General features: G+C 38.8%; 1 protein-coding gene across 1 annotated transcript; it reads right to left on the reverse strand.

Annotated features, from left to right (window-relative positions):
• Nucleotides 1-1,783: 1,783 nt before the first annotated feature.
• Nucleotides 1,784-17,408, reverse strand: znf281a (zinc finger protein 281a). The gene is made up of 7 exons (XM_084130315.1): nt 17,285-17,408; nt 11,468-12,009; nt 9,305-9,406; nt 9,047-9,170; nt 8,078-8,161; nt 7,786-7,904; nt 1,784-6,261 (listed from the first exon to the last, which is right to left on the reverse strand). Exons 2-7 carry the CDS (start codon nt 11,912-11,914, stop codon nt 4,594-4,596), a joined length of 2,544 nt encoding a protein of 847 aa, XP_083986441.1. The 5' UTR covers nt 11,915-12,009; nt 17,285-17,408; the 3' UTR covers nt 1,784-4,593.
• Nucleotides 17,409-17,572: the final 164 nt, after the last annotated feature.

The following is a 17,572-nucleotide window of genomic DNA, read 5'->3' on the forward strand; positions in this document are numbered from 1 at the left end:
TTTTTGCCCTGATATCTTGAATTTAAGGTCATTTTGACTGCATTATATATGCTGCATCACGCTGTCCTGCTTCATGTTCGTCACCAATCAATTGAATGAAATATAAGATGAACTTCGTCTGGGGCGTTAAATTGGCAGCCCTAGTTATAATAACACTAAATGGGATAATATCAGTTCTCAAATCATTAGGCCTACAGATTCATAGACATTAAGACATGGATATTTGAAAATGAGTATTATGCCTGACGAAATGTAAAACAATAAAATAAAAGGTATAAACCTATCCCCGCCTAACATATTTTTCATAAATTCAAACATGGGAAGTCAAGCATATATTTCATACATTCAAATGTCTTCACTACTCAAACAAAATGAACAAAGCATCTTTTGATTATGAAGCTGAATTTATTACCCTGAAACAAACAGGGCCATAAATATTTCCGTTGACTCTAATTGTATTAAAACTTCTTTGATGTTGTGAATATGAGTTAATGCTTAAACTTGAAATTGGCTTGAAATGTTTGATCACCATTTAGCTCCCCACAAAAAAAGCCAAAATCAACAAAAATGTGAAACGATAGTGATCTAATGTTTCATCAACCCTTTTAAAATAATGTAATGCTATAGGACACAATTTATAAAGGTATTCCCATTAAGATGGAAACTCTATAATTTCTTATCAAGCAAATAGTGATATCAAAAATCTCATCTGCAAAACAATATTAGACAAATTCATACTAATACTAATTCAAACTTTGATGTAACCAGACTAATGCACTAATGAACGTACAGAACAATATCTAGAACTTGTGAGATGGCATTTTATCGTGTAGTTCTAGACGTTGTTTTAATCATAGACTGTAAAAAAAAAAAAAAGAAAAAAAAAAAGGTTTTATCTGGTTGCATCAAAGTTTAAATTACTACCATATTGTAACGTTTGGGGTCGGTGTAGGATTTTCATTGTAGGATGTTTTTGAAAGAAGTTTCTCACTAAAGCTGCATTTAGATGATTAGAAATATTCACAATATTGTGAAATAACTCTTCAGAAATGTATTCCTGTGATGTCAAAGCTGTATTTTCAGCATCATTACTACTTTACTAATCATTACTCAGTGTCACATGATCCTTCAGAAATAGTTCTAATATGATGATTTGCTGCTCAAGAAACATTTTTTATTATCAATGTTAAACAGTTGTGCTGCTTAATATTTTTGTGGAAACTTTTATTTGAGATCTTTTGTAACTGTCTTTGCTGTTATTTTTGGTCAATTTAATGCATCCTTGCTGAATAAAAGTATTAAAATGTATAAATGCAGGGTAGTGTACATTTAACCTAAAAATAACTTTGTCCATTGAGGTTCAAGGACGGGTCGCTATCTGGAAATAGTTAACCTCAATGCACGTCATATATATATATATATATAGATATAGGCACAGAAAGCATCATCATACAGTGCTGGGCAAAGAGCTATAAAAAGACCTGAAACGCACAGTCCACATCCACCTTGATACAAACATTAACTCATAGTGCAAGCGATGAGATACCGAGGATAAAAAAAGATACTTTTAGCATTTATTGCTTGATTACAGAAAGTTATTAGAGGCTACTTGATGCGATTGTCACTCTGGTAAGCACCTTGCTTTAAGGTCAACATGATGAAAGAACAAGACTAAAAGATTAGATTCAAATTCACCTCTACTTTTGCATCGGCAAAAAGCCCACTGACGCAAGTCCTTCAACTCTATCTGTTGAGCTAATAAAATACGAGTTATTAAACAAGATAAAACACACTGAAATCAGCATTTTTATTGTTTTTCCTAATCAATAATAAAGTCAAAATGGACAGGTATAGCCCTGTGTATCAGATCACAAGAATCTGTAATAAAATAATACAGGAGAGAAAAAGATAATTAGCTACAAATTTGGCATGGTGACAAAAAGGGGACGAAAAGAAAAAGTTTCAAAAATTTACATGCAAAAAAACAAATTAAAAAAACATCAAGGGAGAGGAAAATAATGTAGTGTTATTAACTGTGTGTAAACAAAATAAATATTTTCAGGAATATACAGCAAGGAGCCAAAAAAAAAAAAAAGTGTCAAGAGAACTTTATGGTGGCAACCACTGACAGATTGATGGCTGGCATTATTCAAGCCACATATGATCTCAGTCGAGGCTTAACAGTGTCTGAGGGGGCTTTACACATTGAACCAGAAATCAACAAATTTCAACTGTGCTCCACAGCAAATCATAAAACAAAACAATTAACATTACTGCAGGGCATGGGATGAGTTCAAAACACAAGTGGGCTGAGACAATCTGCATGTGATGCATAAACTTTGTGACAAGTGAGCAACTTCAAGAACCTTTTGTGTTAAGAATTACACTGTACGCACGCTCCAGACATCAGTGCCTTTGCCATTAGGCTTCGTTTTCAGAAAATTGTCTCCCACGAGGAAAAAAGCAATTCCGTAATGAAAACAAAAAATGATGGTGAGGGGACTATTTGAGGCGTTTCTTAGCGGTAGCCACGTCAGTCATGCTACATAAAGTCAATCTTTGATATCCCTGCTTCGGTCACCAGTGATAAGAGGTATAAAATCATCAGCTTTAATGATTTCATTTTAATCAAGTCATCACACTCATCAATGTTATTATTACTACAATGTGAACGGAGTACCTTAACATTTCTAAATAAGTCCTAGTGGTCTGTTTGTGTTCCCCAAGAGACGGGCGCCTGTCAAACAATCTTCCATGTGGTTCTGTCCTTTTAGGTATTGGTAGGTACAAAAGGAGTAAAACACATGAAAGGAAGAACAACATTAGATGACAGTAATTCAAGGACAGTGTAACAGCAGCCAACAGCGCTGATGGAAGACACGATTATTGATCGTAAAAAAAAAAAATACAATAATACTTGTACAGTACAAAATCAAATGTATAAAAATGTAGTTCAAGGTAATACTTTGCCCTGCATGCACACTGCAATAAGTTGGCTGAATTCCTTTTGGACTGTAAGTCAGTATATTTAGGACCTATGCTATATAAATTACTAAGAGCAGGACATTTTACAATTTACCTCTGGTAAAAGGCCTGAAAAACAAACAAACAAAAAAACACGGTAATCGGTACAACAGGGGCCATTTCAACACATAGCACATTTTCCAAACCAATACTTTTGAAATAAAAAGAAAACAAAATGGACAAAAAAAAAAATCCCCCTCTATAACCTGCCCTACATCCATGAGAACCTGGGAATAAAAGACAAAAAAAAGACACCCTACGCTCCCACCCCGAGGAAAGCCCACCCTTAATTCCAGCAAACACGTCCCATTGAAACTAAAGTTTTCCATCAGAAAGACCTTATCACTGGTCTTTTTGACATAACCTACACTTACTAAAATAACAGCCGCCCCTTTTCTGTCTGCCTTTTAAAAACAGCATGTCAGTTGTACAGCTCACATACTGTGTGATCATCAGCCTGGGTAGTTTCATTCACCATGTAAAATAAACAGGTTAAAAAAGTGCTAGATGGGATTCTTTCTGACAAAGAAGGTAAAGCAGAAGGGGACAGAGGGAGAAAGGGATGAGCAAGCCAGACAGGCACAGAAAAATCACACGATCTGGCCTGTGCCAAGAGGCACTTACACGCTCGCATGCAGCGCCCTCTAGTGTATAGCCCTTGGCTTCGCAATCCAAGGGAAAAAAGAGGGACAGAATGAAGGGGCTGTTGTGTGCTGTCAGCCACAGGCATCCCTTCACAAACTCGATCCCTCTTTATCTCCCTCCAAGTCACCTGACAGTCTCAAGAAAGAGTATATGTTATTTTACATACAGATATTCTTATAAATATATATTCATATATATATGGCCCTTACTGAAAGAGAATGTGAGCATTTCACATTGAGATAAAAGTACCATAATCTCTATACAGCTAAGTGGAAAGTGGTGTCAGTGTAATTTAGCAGGCAGCGCTTCCGTCTTCTACTTGTCGCACACATTCAGAAGAATAAAAAAAAACATATCTCCTGAAAAAGCTCTTTGTATTTGCAAAACGTCTGCCTCTTCAATGAATGCTTGCTACCCCCTCTTATAGATTTGCCGTCCACACATTTTCCTGAGTAATACTTGAATCATTGTAACAGACGATTTCAGTTCTGGGTGACTCCCTGCCATTGCAATTTCGTAGTTATTTTTACATGCTTGTGAAGTCAATTACTAAAATGTGAGTGACTTTTGGAAAAAGTAAACAACTATTTGAACTTTTTTTTTCCATCTATTGATTAACAGACTAGAACTAAAAGTATGCTGAGAATAAAAAAAAAGCGGGGGGGGGGGGGGGGGGGGACAATGGTGGAAAATGCATCACAGGCCAAAGGAGAGAGAAATTCCATATGAACATAATGGCAGTAAGAAAAACATTACTTAAAAGCATTACAATTTCATTAAAGTAGGAGAACTAAATAACAACAATAATAACAATATTAATAATAACAATAATAATAACAACAACAATAATAATACAAAATAAAGACAGCATGACAAAATAAAAATAGGGAACCTCCATCTGAGCATCTAGGCACAGGAGCCCATTCACCTGTAGCTTTGGCTTGTTGGGGTTTTGGAGCCACTGCTGACTGGGTCGCTGGCATCAGCCAAGAGACTGCTATACCCTGAGAATTCGGAGACTGATGTCTGTAAGCGGTGATTTACCTCTCCCCCCGAGTCACTGCTGAAGGCCAGGGGCACTCGGCCCCCTTTAAACTGTGCCCCAAAAGCCTGGGCAAAGTTTTCAATCTGATAAGAAGCCTTGGCTGGGTCCAGGGTGGCCAGGTCCTGGGAAGAAGCCAGAGTGAATCCTCCAGTGGTGGCTGCGGCTCCATTTTTCGGCCCTTGCGGTTCTTTTGGACCGCCCAGGTCGGGAGGCTGAGGTGCGATCTGGTAGGCGTTGGTGTTGGGGGTGTGTGGAGGCGGCGGAGGGGGGGTGTGCTGCTTGTCCAGCTGTTCGGTGAGCTCCTGGGAAGGTGTGAGCTGCTGGGTGTGCGCAGACTGCTCCAGGCTGCTCATGTGGAAGCCCGTTGGAGGAGATGAGCCCTCTAGGAGACCAAAGTGAGACTTTGGCACAGACGAAAGGGAGGGCGAAGATGAGACTGGTTGTGAGAACGAGTACTCGAGAGGTGAGGAAGTATACACATGCTTGTCTGACAAAAGTGGGCTAGGCCCAGGAAATGGTCCTGTGGTAGTCACGGCAGAACCATGACTGGGACCCAATGGGAAATTTAAGTTGTGACTGGTTCGCTCTAGTGCCTGAAGAAGAAAACGTGAGTACTCGTGCATGATTACGGCTTTGTCGCCACTGTTGGGACTTGACGGGGAGCCCTCGGGTCCCAATGGGTCTGCGGCATCCGTGCCGGCTGGCTGGAGCTCCACGTGATGGGGATCGGTGATGTCAAAAGTCACGTCATGCTTGTGAGCATAGTGGTCCAACAAGCTCTGGAGAACCTCATCTGGGATTCCAGACTTGTCCTGCTTTATATCTCCCAGAGGGGACGAGTCCAGAAGGCCTAGCGAGGCGTCGCCATCTAGAACCCCAGAAACGACACCATGAATGACCGTCGGTTGCGACTGCAGATGACTGATGCCTACGTCATACTCTGAAGCTCCAGAACCCGCATTGCCATTGTTTGTCACATTGAGGTATCGCCTCTTCTTCAAAAACTGCATGGCATCGTCATAGTTACTGCTGCTGTGACCAACTTTGGTCCCTGGACCTGGAAGAAGTCCAAGGCCTTCCAAGCCTCCTCCCGCAGGCAACTCCATGCCTCCTGGTTTGGACTGATCCATGTGGTGAGCATTCTTCTCCAGGGACTTCCTGTTCCCCTTCTTGAAGGCCATCTTGGGAGCCCGGCCATGTTCGACATGCATACTGGGGCCCGGCTGGACTGAAGGTGACGTTGTTGAGACCCCGTGGTTCACAGCTGAGCTGAAGTCATGCACCCCGTAACCATCCGCCCCCTGGCTATGCGTCACCCCCAAAGGCCCGGATGACTTCTTACGTTTGCGTTCACTCCCCTCACCAGCGTTTTTTGACTTGCCCCGTTTGCGACCAGTTGTGGCCGCATTTCCCTGAGAGATTCCGTAGCTGCCGTGTTCTCCGTCACCTGCTGCGCCCAACTCATGCTCCGCTCCATCCATACCCTTTTTTATGGCATCTCCACACGTCCGCTTGTGCTTCAGCAACCGGTCCGTCCTGGAAAAATACTAAAGAAGGAACAACAGTATAAGGAGACAATTAGGGATGGGTATCGTTAAGGTTTTAACGGTATTACTACTCTTACCGATACTCCTTATCGATCCGGTACTTTAACGGTATTCTTATCGGTTCTTTTTGTTAAATAAAAATAATTTAGAACATAATTAATATTGCTTTATATTTTGAAATGTAAAATAAATATCTATAGCAAAAGAAAAAGCAATGCTTTAACAAAACAAATAAAACATGTATGTTATGCAGAAGGGTGCAGGCTTTTGTGTTTTATATTCAGAAGACATAAGACAGCAAAAACAAAGTACAAACACATGGTCAAACAAAAAAACGTATACAATAAAACAAATATACAAATTATATACCCAGTGCTTTAATTTCAGTAATGTCTACTGACATTACTGTTCAGGAGTAATATGGGCTAAAAAGACATCTAATAAAGTCAGATGTAAAATAACACTGCATAGTTTATCATAGATTGATTAAAGCCAAAATTATTCATTCAAGAGCTGCGACTGATTTTCTCTTTGCCTTTTGTTGTTTGATTCACATTAATGGAGCAATCGTCAGCAGGTTTATTAGACTGCTGCCTCTTTAAGACCAAATGCAGATCTAATCATTATTACGCATCATATGTTCTCCCAACTATTTACGCCCATTTAAGACATAAACTGTATTTAAGTGAATAAACTCTTTAAGTGAATCTCCAAGACGGCCATTTTGACATTTTTGTGTATATTTGATCGTTTAGATGCGCACACGAAGCCCAAAACATACGTTGCTTGTCTCATTGCGGTGCGTTTCGGAGCGTGCGTCGCATTTGGAACAGCGTCTATTGCGTCAATTTTGGTACTTTTAATAGCCTTTTATTATCAAACGTGTCCCGCAGTTTAGCAACAGTATAGACTACATTTTACAACAATCACCGATCGTGCAGATTCTGACGTTACGTTTGGGTTTTAGAAAGAAATGACAGCGCACCGCCATGAAGGGAAGGAAGTTGCGCTGGAGAGAATGCGGCTTTAGTTTTTAATGGTTATACCTCAAATATCTTCTTTTTTATAATCATTGGAAGCCAAAATCTAAATTTAAAATAAAATTAGTTTAATATCAAAGATCTAAAGTGTAACCGTTTGAATGTTTAGTTCTGTCCTCATCGTCAGTCATTAAGCAGGGCTGTTGTGTTGTGCGCGCCGTGGCTCCGCGTGAAAGATCGATCTCTCTCTCTCACACACACATTCTCTCTCTCTTTAGCAAAAATGCATCACAGACAAATGGTTCAGTATTATTATATATAGAAGTGGCTGGCGAGATTAAATTTGCAAGATAATAATTTAGCAATAATAAATAGCACTTTCTTAATTTCTCCAGTACCGACAGCAGAACCGATAACGTCCGAGCTTATCGATCCAGCGGTCTTTCATAATTCAGCACCGGGGCCCGTTTAATACCGGGTCTCGGTACCCATCCCTAGAGACAATACAGGAAAAGAGAACTGGCTGAAACTGCATGAAACTCACCTGTTGGCAGGTGTCACACTTGTATGGCTTTTCTCCACTATGAGTTCTCTTGTGTCTTTCCATGTGATACTTCTGAATAAAACGCATGTTGCACTGATCACAGCTGAATGGCTTCTCTCCTGGAAACCATAAAAGCAAGAATAAAAAAATAAATAAGTTGCGGACCAAACAGGCTTTGAATAATTTACAACAAAAACAGAACCTGCTATGAGGCGTGATACACATGTTGCAAACAAAGACGACAGAAATAGGGAAACGAAAGCTGAAGTTTGTGCAAACTTGAGGAACTTACCACTGTGGATCTTCTCGTGTCTCTGTAAGAGGTATTTCTGAATGAAGCTCATGTTACACTGAGTGCAGCGGAAAGGCCTCTCACCTGTAAAGGAAATAAGAGTCAAGCATTGACCTTGTTTGCAATGACTAGAGACACAACATGATGTTTTTTTAATGTGACCAGTAGCCCCCCAAAGTATTCTGTACTGGCATCAGTGTGCATATGAGAAGAAATAATTACAGCAGTTACAAACTGAATCAATTACTTCAGAAAGCCATTTGATGGGCAGAACTAAAGAGTAAATCAGCAAACCAAAAATAGCATTTTCAATGAAATATTTGTAGCAATAAGCTTGTTGAAAACTGAAGCACCCTATTTGGGTGCTATTAAAGCAGTAGTTGACTCCAAGGTTCCCCTTTGTTCATAACAATACTCAAAGGTTCCCCTATCTAGGCAGGTTCTTCTGTTTTAATACAAATAATCTCCAAAATATGATGAATATAAAACAAATTTAATGTCTCTCACATTTTGTTAGAAGCTATTCTAGCAGTTTTCGAAGTCACTTTGCAGTACATTTCAGCCAAATTATTAAATGCCATTATTTTAATGCCAAACATTAAACTTTTTTTGATTTTATACATTAACAAATTAAAAATATTTTGCTATTGCTTGCACATCTTTTCTAAACAAATGTAAAATAATTCAAGATTTTTGCTATTCTGCAAACCTTTCTCCTTAAATAATTTAAAATATTTAATCATTAACCCAAACAAAGAACCGTCTTCTTTGTGTGATAAATGATTTTTGTGAACTTGACAAAGCAAATATTTTAGAATGCAAGTGCTTTTAATCTCTACTTAATACTGGCTGTTAATCCTTGGACCAAATTGATTGGTGATGACACTGTGTGCATGGGCCAATGTCTACTGTGTAGAACACACACTAACTTAAGCACGCTCTTGTGTGTAAGAGTAAACGCATGCTGACCTGTGTGTATAAGCACATGTCTGCGTAAATGATAGGAGCTCCGGAACGCTGCATTGCAGTGCTCACATATGTGCGGTTTGGAGTTTGGAGACAAGCTCCCTCCATCTGGATCCAGCATCACTGACTGCAGACAATAAGACAATGATCAGCATTAGACAACACTAATATTATTATATGAAGGAAAATCTTTACATTTTAAAAATAAGCACAGCTGTGAATATTAACCAAGTTGTATGTAAAAGCTTTGCATGTTTGCACCTTCGACTCTCCTCGTTTCCTCCGTGTCTTGCCCTCCTGTCCCTCTCCGTTTGACCTTCGACCTTTCCTCCCTGAGGATTCCTTTACCAGCCGTCCCGACAGCTGGAAGGACAACAAAGATAGAATGGGATTGGGAGAGGACTAAATAAAAGACAACAAACCCCCATTCATTCACACAACATTTGTGAAACGCAAATCTGTTTTTTGTTTTGTATGCATAGGAGGTTGAGACTTGCGTTGTGTGAATGAGACACTGCATGTGTGACACTCTGTGACTTTTTTTAATGAAACAAAAGCACATACAGAAATCAGCCACAACTCTCTAATATGCACAGAATAGATGAAAGTCTAGTTTGAATATTAAAAGTATTCCCTAATGTGCATGTGGCAGAAGGCATGGTGGTAAATCCCTTATTTACGAGCCTCTATATCTATCCCTGGAGAATAAATGCCACTTTTCTCATTTTCACAACCATCGATGAAAAAAAAAAAAAAAAAAAAAAATCACCATGTGGATTATTGACCAGCTGCACATCTGAATATTGTCTCACACTTTAGGCAGTATAAAACAAGAGATCGCCAAGAAACGCACACAAAAACCCATCCTGAATGGAGATTAAAATATTAATTCCTTATTGAATATCGTTATTGTCCTTCTAAAGGCTATGGCATATTTGACAAAATAACAATGGAGAAAACTAGAGCGAGGAAGTAAAAAAAAAAATCTTTAAAATGGCCCCTCTTTCAACACAAAGAGCATAAGGAAGAGCTACTTGGATATATTAAAACCAAGCGACCAGAAAACAAAAGACAGAACAAAGACGTTATGTGTGTTATTTCTTGGCGTGCTGCTAGAAATAATTGCGAATTAGCATGAGTCATAATTTTATTAATGTAATCATAGCTGCCTTTGGCTACTGCAGAAAGACTGAGCCAGATGCAGTGTCTCAATGCTTCAGCCCAATTTCCTTTCAGCCATCGGTGCGGATGAGATGATCAATAAGCCCTTATAATGATTAAATGGGATCATTGCCTTTACAACCCTGGAAAGGGCTTAATCACCACAGTATGAGAAGCAAAGGTGCCATTTTGCATTTCCACATGCATGCGCGCACACGCGCACACACACACACACACACACACACACGCGCGCACACACGCGCGCACACACACACACACACACATCTGCATGACTCTTGTTACATTTGACCTAGTCAAACCCCTCACTCATCCACAGAAACGAGATGACATCACTGACAGGAAGGATAATTTGTACCCTACAGTATTTTTACGGAATCTGCGTTAAGCTCGGCTTGGGATAGAGCTGTATGACTTCAATGGAATCTAGATCTGTATAAATCTGGTTTAACTCAAAGGTCTGGGGAATTTAGACATTGATTTTGTTTTATTGTTTTTAAAATTATAATATAAACAACATGGCAAAAAGCATGGTACATATGCAACCCTAAGTGTGTGTGTGTGTGTGTGTTTGTGTAGTGTGTATATTTTATATGTATATATATATATATATGTATATATATATATATATATATATATAGGGCCATTAGATCACTGGATGCAAGATGTGACTGTGAAACTCTGCTAGCAAATATGTCAAAATTAAAATAACAAAAGATCTTTAAAAAAAAACCCATTTCATAGGACCCACTTTAAATTTATAAATAGTGCTATTATTTACAAGGAAAAACATTATGAAAATCTTCATTAAATATTTTATACTCTTTAACAATCTCTGAAGTTTTCTTTTTATTTATTTATTTGCTTATTTAATGCCATGTTGACACCAAAGGCTCTGTGCATGTCACGATCAGAATAACTCAAAATATTTTATATAAAAAATAATAATAAAAAAAGGCACTGTACGAAAAAGCCATTTTAATTTAAAAATTCAAAACCTTCTTCCTGGTGAAATGTTTTTTTTTTTTTAAAGCATCCTCTAAAAACTTTCTGGTTAAAACCCATCTAGTGATATTAAAGGTAGGGAAGTCCAGAAAAACATTCTTAACGGAATCCTGGAAATGACACAATGGTGGTTCTTTACCTTTTAATAAAAACACAAGCTAAAAATTCTTTGAAGTAACTACCATCTTGTCCAAATGTAACTTCAACGGAAATTCTACAGACAGACACCGGCACACTTACGTTTCCCAGACTGAGGTCGTGCACCAGCAGGTTCTGATGGTTGCCCAGCGAGACCTCCAGCAACTCTCCTCCACTTCGTACTCCGGCTCCACCTCCACCCCCCGGGTAGAGAGGAAGTCTGTAATCGTGTTCAGAAACCTTCTCCTGTTTAATGCCCATGGCATGAACATAATCGCCCACACTTCCCATCATCCCTCCCATGCCACCTCCGCCACACATGCCTCCAGCACTCAGCCCTCCTCCTCCACAGTCCGGCGAGTCCCTCTCCTTCTTCAAGATCATCTCGTGGGGCTGTAGGTCAGCCATAACCGTTTGACTGGCCAGACGGGTGAAACTAGTAACAGGGGGCAGGTGGCTGAACATGAGCATGCCTGGACCGAAGCCTGGCTCCATGCCACCATTGGAGCGGAGGAACTCATTGCCAAGTTTGTCCTGGATCAGGCTCATGTTGAAGAGGCAAGGCTCAGAGCGTTATTACACCGACACTGATGCTGGAATGGGGGCGATGGGGTCTGCTTCAATGCAAGGCCACCTCACTCATCCTAAAGACATCAAAAGAGACAAAATAATGATTTGACATTTTTCACACGCATTACTACGGTCTAATGCCAACTAGCCAAGTAAAAGGAATTACAGGATTCGTAAAGATACTGTAAAATGAAATTCCAGGACTTTTCAAGCACTACTTTTTTCGTTTTTAAGGACTACAATCAGAGATCTCACTTATCAAGCAATATCTTTATTATCTTTCATCCCTATTGTGTAATACATTGTGTGCAAAATAAGTGATCTTACTCACTTTTTTTTTGCAATTTACAAAATAATATATATTAATAAACACTACCGTACCATTCAAATGTTTGTTTGGTAAGATTATTTTTTTTATGTTCTTGAAATAAGCAGTTTATGCTCCACCAGTCACCAGGCTGTATTATTTATTTGATCAAAAATACAGCAAAAACAGGAATACTATTATTACAATTTTACTTTTCTATTCTCAAGCCTTTTTAAAATGTAATTTATTCCTGCAATGGCAAAGTTGAATTTTCAGCATCATTACTCCAGTCTTCACTCTTCAGTTTCAAATTGATCCTTCAAAAATCATTCAGATATTCTGATTTGGTGTCCAATAAACATTTCTTAATATTAACATTAATGTTAAAAACATTTATCAAAAGAACAGCATTTATTCAAAATATATATAATTTTGGTAACACTGTAAAAGTCTTATTTAAACTGAAAAAAAAAAAAAAATTGAGTAAACATATTTAAGTATTTTCTTTCCAAAAATCTGACCCCAAACTTTTAAACAGCAGCGGAAATTTATAAACCATTCTGCACTCTTTCACCATTCTGCATTTATTTTTTAATTTTACTTAAGTTCCTAATATTTTAAAGCTACACTGCTAAGAGGATCAAATAATAAATGAGAAAAAACAACAACAAAAGCTTCAAAAGCTGCGAAATATGCCATTGAGAACCAAGTAAGCCATGTTAGTGTTAAGACCGGGACACTCTGAATACTTTGGTTTGTAAACCGTAAAGTTCTTAGGATCCTCAAAACCGGGACACTGTGACAAATGTTTGCAAGAAACCAATAATTGGTTGAGGTTTGCCAAATTGATGGAAATCTTAAAGCACTGATGTGATGTGCAGATCTTTGAGGATAATCTTAGGAATAGTTACGCCGTATGCTCTTTTGATCCAACTAGTGCTTAACCGGATTAATCACAAAGGTTTGTGGGTCAGACACAAAAGACTGCTATATCAACTGCTTAACACTGAACTATGGTTGCCATTTCCTCCTTTTAACACAAACAACAGCCTACAGGAAACAATTTGCTTATGACTTTTGAAGAGGAGTAACGTTAAGTACTTATAAAGATCAGGAGTCATTAAGATAACACCAACAGGGCTTCATCACAGACTCCCTTTCGTTTAAAACTCTGTAAATGTGCTGCTGAGAAAAAAAATCAATGTTTGATCTCATGGACTATTTTATTTATCATTCTTTACTCTGTATTATAGAGTTGTTACCTGGCTAGTTTCATGACACATTAAAACCTATCCATATTTTTAATTGTAAATAGATATAGGTCCAAAGCACACATAGGCCACACGACATCTCAATCCAATTCAATTTGCCCAGCACAGAGATGATTAGGATTAACCATCCATTAACGTTTAAAGGTCATTAACTGGCGAAGATCTCATTCAAATAGCTGAACTATTTTTCAGCAAAACTAGAATTGTTCGCATTTTTTTGTGTGTAAATTAAACCAAGAAGCAGGACCAATTACATAAGACTAAATTTCTATTTTCAAGCTGAAGAAACCAGTGTTTACACATGCACAGACATTCCTTTTAAGATGCCATATGCAAAACAAAATGGCTAGTGTTTGCTCACATGCTCTATTTTGAACGTTAAGGATTAAGAGCATGTTTTAAATATAAACACAGATGTTGTGCCCTGTGAACCTGTCTAACATAACGGATGTTGGTGGATGAAGGCCTGTGGGATATTCCACCTAAACTTTTACGTCTTGTGCAAATAAAACGTGTGAGAGAGAAATATTTCTTGAGGCCACCATTAATCTATTTTGGTGGCTGTTTTATGTGTAAGCACTATCATGAGTTTGAAAACTGGGCATCCTACACCAACTTACAATCTGCTCTGTTTACTAAAATTGACAGATTATTACCTATGCAAATTTAACCAGCCCTAATCTACTGTACATATTTGTGTGTGTCTACACTGTGTCATATAAACAAACTAATGATACTATAAGTTTCAAAATGTAATATAAAAAAATATATGAAGTGGCTTAAAGGGATAGTTCACCTACCCCGGTAATCCAGAGTTCTCGCGAGAGCACAAGTTGAATTTGCTCAGCGAGTTACTCTGGTGTCCAATAATGATGCTCATTAAATATGCCCCTCGATCTGAGATGCACCAATCACATCGGGTTATCTGATATAGGCGGGCCAGAGGCGAGCTAAACAGATGACGACAGCACTGTGACGTCGAAGTCATTAGTAAACATTGCAAGATGGCTATGGATGAACACCAATTGTTTGAAACGGCTTTGGCCGCTACAATGAACGAGTTAGACTTGGCTTTTTATCTAAAACAGGAACAGAAGACGCCGCTCGAATCGTTCCTTTGCAAGGAGGACGTTTTTGCAGTTTTGCCGACCGGATACGGTAAGAGTATAATCTACCAGTTAGCTCCGCTGGTAGCTAAGCGTATGGGGTTTATTGTTGTGATTGGTCGTAGTGTTATCCAATTGCGTGCAGCGAGATTTTCCAAATGCACGCTTGGTGCCGCCCCTCGAGCTGGGTAATTTTCATTAGTCGACGCCAGACCATTAATCTTTTAGATTTAGGTCTGGATTTCCAGGCTATAGTTCACCCATTGACAAATACGTAACTACCACTTTGATGCTTCAAAAAGTTCATAAAAAGATTGGAAAACTAATCCATATAAATTGAGCAGTTTAGTCCAAAAAATGTTTTAAGAGACTTGATCGCTTTAAAAGATAAACAGATTGAATTTAGGCTTTTATTCACATATAAACATTCATCAACTCACACGTCAGTTGTGGTAAACGGAAGCTCAAGCATGTTTGCTTGACATGCAAGAACCAATGAAGTCCATTCTCATGTGTTACGCAGCACGTTTGAGCTTCAGCAAGAACCAATGAGGTTCATTCCTGTGTATTGCATAGCTCATTTGACCAGTGAGATTTCTTTTCGAACATCAAGAAGGTTAGGTTGAGCTTCGGCTTATGTTCACTAATCAATGTTTGTGTGTGAATAAAAGCCTAAATTCAATCTGTTTGTCATATAAAGCGATCGTGTCTCCAGACAATTTTGGACTAAACCGCTCAATTCATATGGATTAGTTTTACAATCTCTTTATGAACTTTTTGAAGTGTCAAAGTGGTAGTTGCGTAGCTTTCAATGGAGGGAGAGAAAACTGTCCGATTTCATCAAAAAGATCTTCATTTGTGTTCCAAAGATGAAAGAAAGTCTTAGGGGTTTGGAACGATGACAGTAATTAAAGACATCATTTTCATTTTTGGGTGAACTAATCCTTAAGCATGCAAACACAAAGTAATGACAGTGAGTCAGAATGATGATTCAGAAACCGCTCTAACGGATCTAGTGAGCTCATTCACTGAAAGATTTATCATATATAAACCGATAACATGCGAGTCTTGCTTTATTTTGTGGTAAATAATAAATCTCATTATTAACTCTGACTCGTACCTCTGGTAAAAAATGGACAGTAAAAGATAGGCTCTCATTAATTTACAGTGGTTTTACAAAGGTAAAAGAAAGAGCTAAAGTAACTACTGTATTTTGCAGAAATGTAACTGGTAAATTTTGTCGAGCACTGCAGATTGGTATCCATGTCTGTCTCAATACATGTGCACACATGTTTGCCGAGGGTACATGATGTTTCCGGGAAGTCAATGGCCAATTGCTCTTTGGATTCATGCGACATCCGATGATTCATACTATTCATTTCCCCTTAAAGAGCTGTTGGATTGGATCTGAACCAGATGCCCTGCATTAGTCAGAACCACTCCATCCATGTCACTTCACAGTCAAGGCAAAGATGAAGTCTAACTACAAGGATCAATAGGAGCCCATTCAAGATATGGATAGTTAATGTCCAACAATTAGGATAATTATTAGGGGTGCAAAACATGTCCAGCTATCTTATAAAAATATGTGGTCCCACTGTGTATGTGTATGTGTATTATATATATATATATATATATAATACACATATATATAGCTATCTTATAAAAATATGTGGTCCCACTGTGTATGTGTATTATATATATATATATATATATATATATATATATATATATATATATATATATATACACACACGATTTACGAATTATAAACGAATAGGAATTATAAAACGTGTACACAATGAGCCCATCGCATCAAATTGCTTCAAATGTTAGTAGGCTATAGTTAAAGACATTTAATATAAAGTGGGTTCAAACACGTTGTGAGTAATAAAGGAACACTTTGTCCCAGTAGAGGCGTCTCGTATCTCACGCAGATCGCGTCTCTTTGTGTTGTGAGTGCGCGCAGACAGCACGCGACGCAGATGGTATGTAAATAGCTCATGCATACGTTAGCCAACTGAGCTAGCTCATCAATCAGAGACATAAATCATATATTTCACACACTCAAATCAAATCGATCCTCAACTCGGGACGCAGTGGCCATATTGGAGAGAAAAGCAACATGACTCCGTGGCGCGGGACCCTGAAGTCTATACTGTGAACGTATGAGTTTAAAGTTTTTGTTTGTAAGGCATGACCGTTATGGTGGGATCCATATTAATAACTTCATGCCGACTCACAAAGGGCCTCGCCGCTAACGCGCTAGCTATCCGGCTAAGCGATGCGTAATAAATAAATTACATTGGCGAAGTGTAGGGCATGCAATGAGCAATCATATAATGACAAATATAATAAAACATACTTGCAATAATTAAGTACAAAAGCACTTTACAAAGTAAAATGTGATTTTGTGTAACATCACATGCTCAAAAAAAGAAATGAAGATATATAAAGTAGGCACAATGGTGTGGCTGTGCGAGCGACAGCGCTTACCCATAATAAACAGCACCATGCAACTCCAACGAACAATTGATGCTCCGCGTCAAGCTACGCGGCTAATATGCTACACTACGAGTCGCTGCGCTTTGTTGTCTGCCCCGCTCGCGTGCACCTCTCCGGCGCATCAAACTTCACGCAAAGCTGATCTCAGGATTTCGCTTACCAGTGCATGTCCACCGTTTGCTCTCTCAGTGTATATTTCCCCCCTCGCTCGTTTCTTTTAATGTTCAGAGTCCAAACATTGTTCTCCCGCAGCTGCTGCGTTCCTCCATCTTGTCTGAGCGCGGGGAACTGTGGGTAGAGCGGACGGGTCCTGCGAGGAGACAGACGCTCTGATCCAGGGCATTGGAGCAGCGTCCGATAGTGCACTGTCGCACAGAGGAACAAACTAGACCTAGTGGGTGCCATTGGGAAGATTTGCATTTCAGCAGAATTCACTTTTGCATTACCA

The sequence above is a fragment of the Abramis brama genome (assembly GCF_963993115.1).
Source record: "Abramis brama genome assembly, chromosome: 1".
NCBI lineage: Eukaryota > Metazoa > Chordata > Actinopteri > Cypriniformes > Leuciscidae > Abramis > Abramis brama.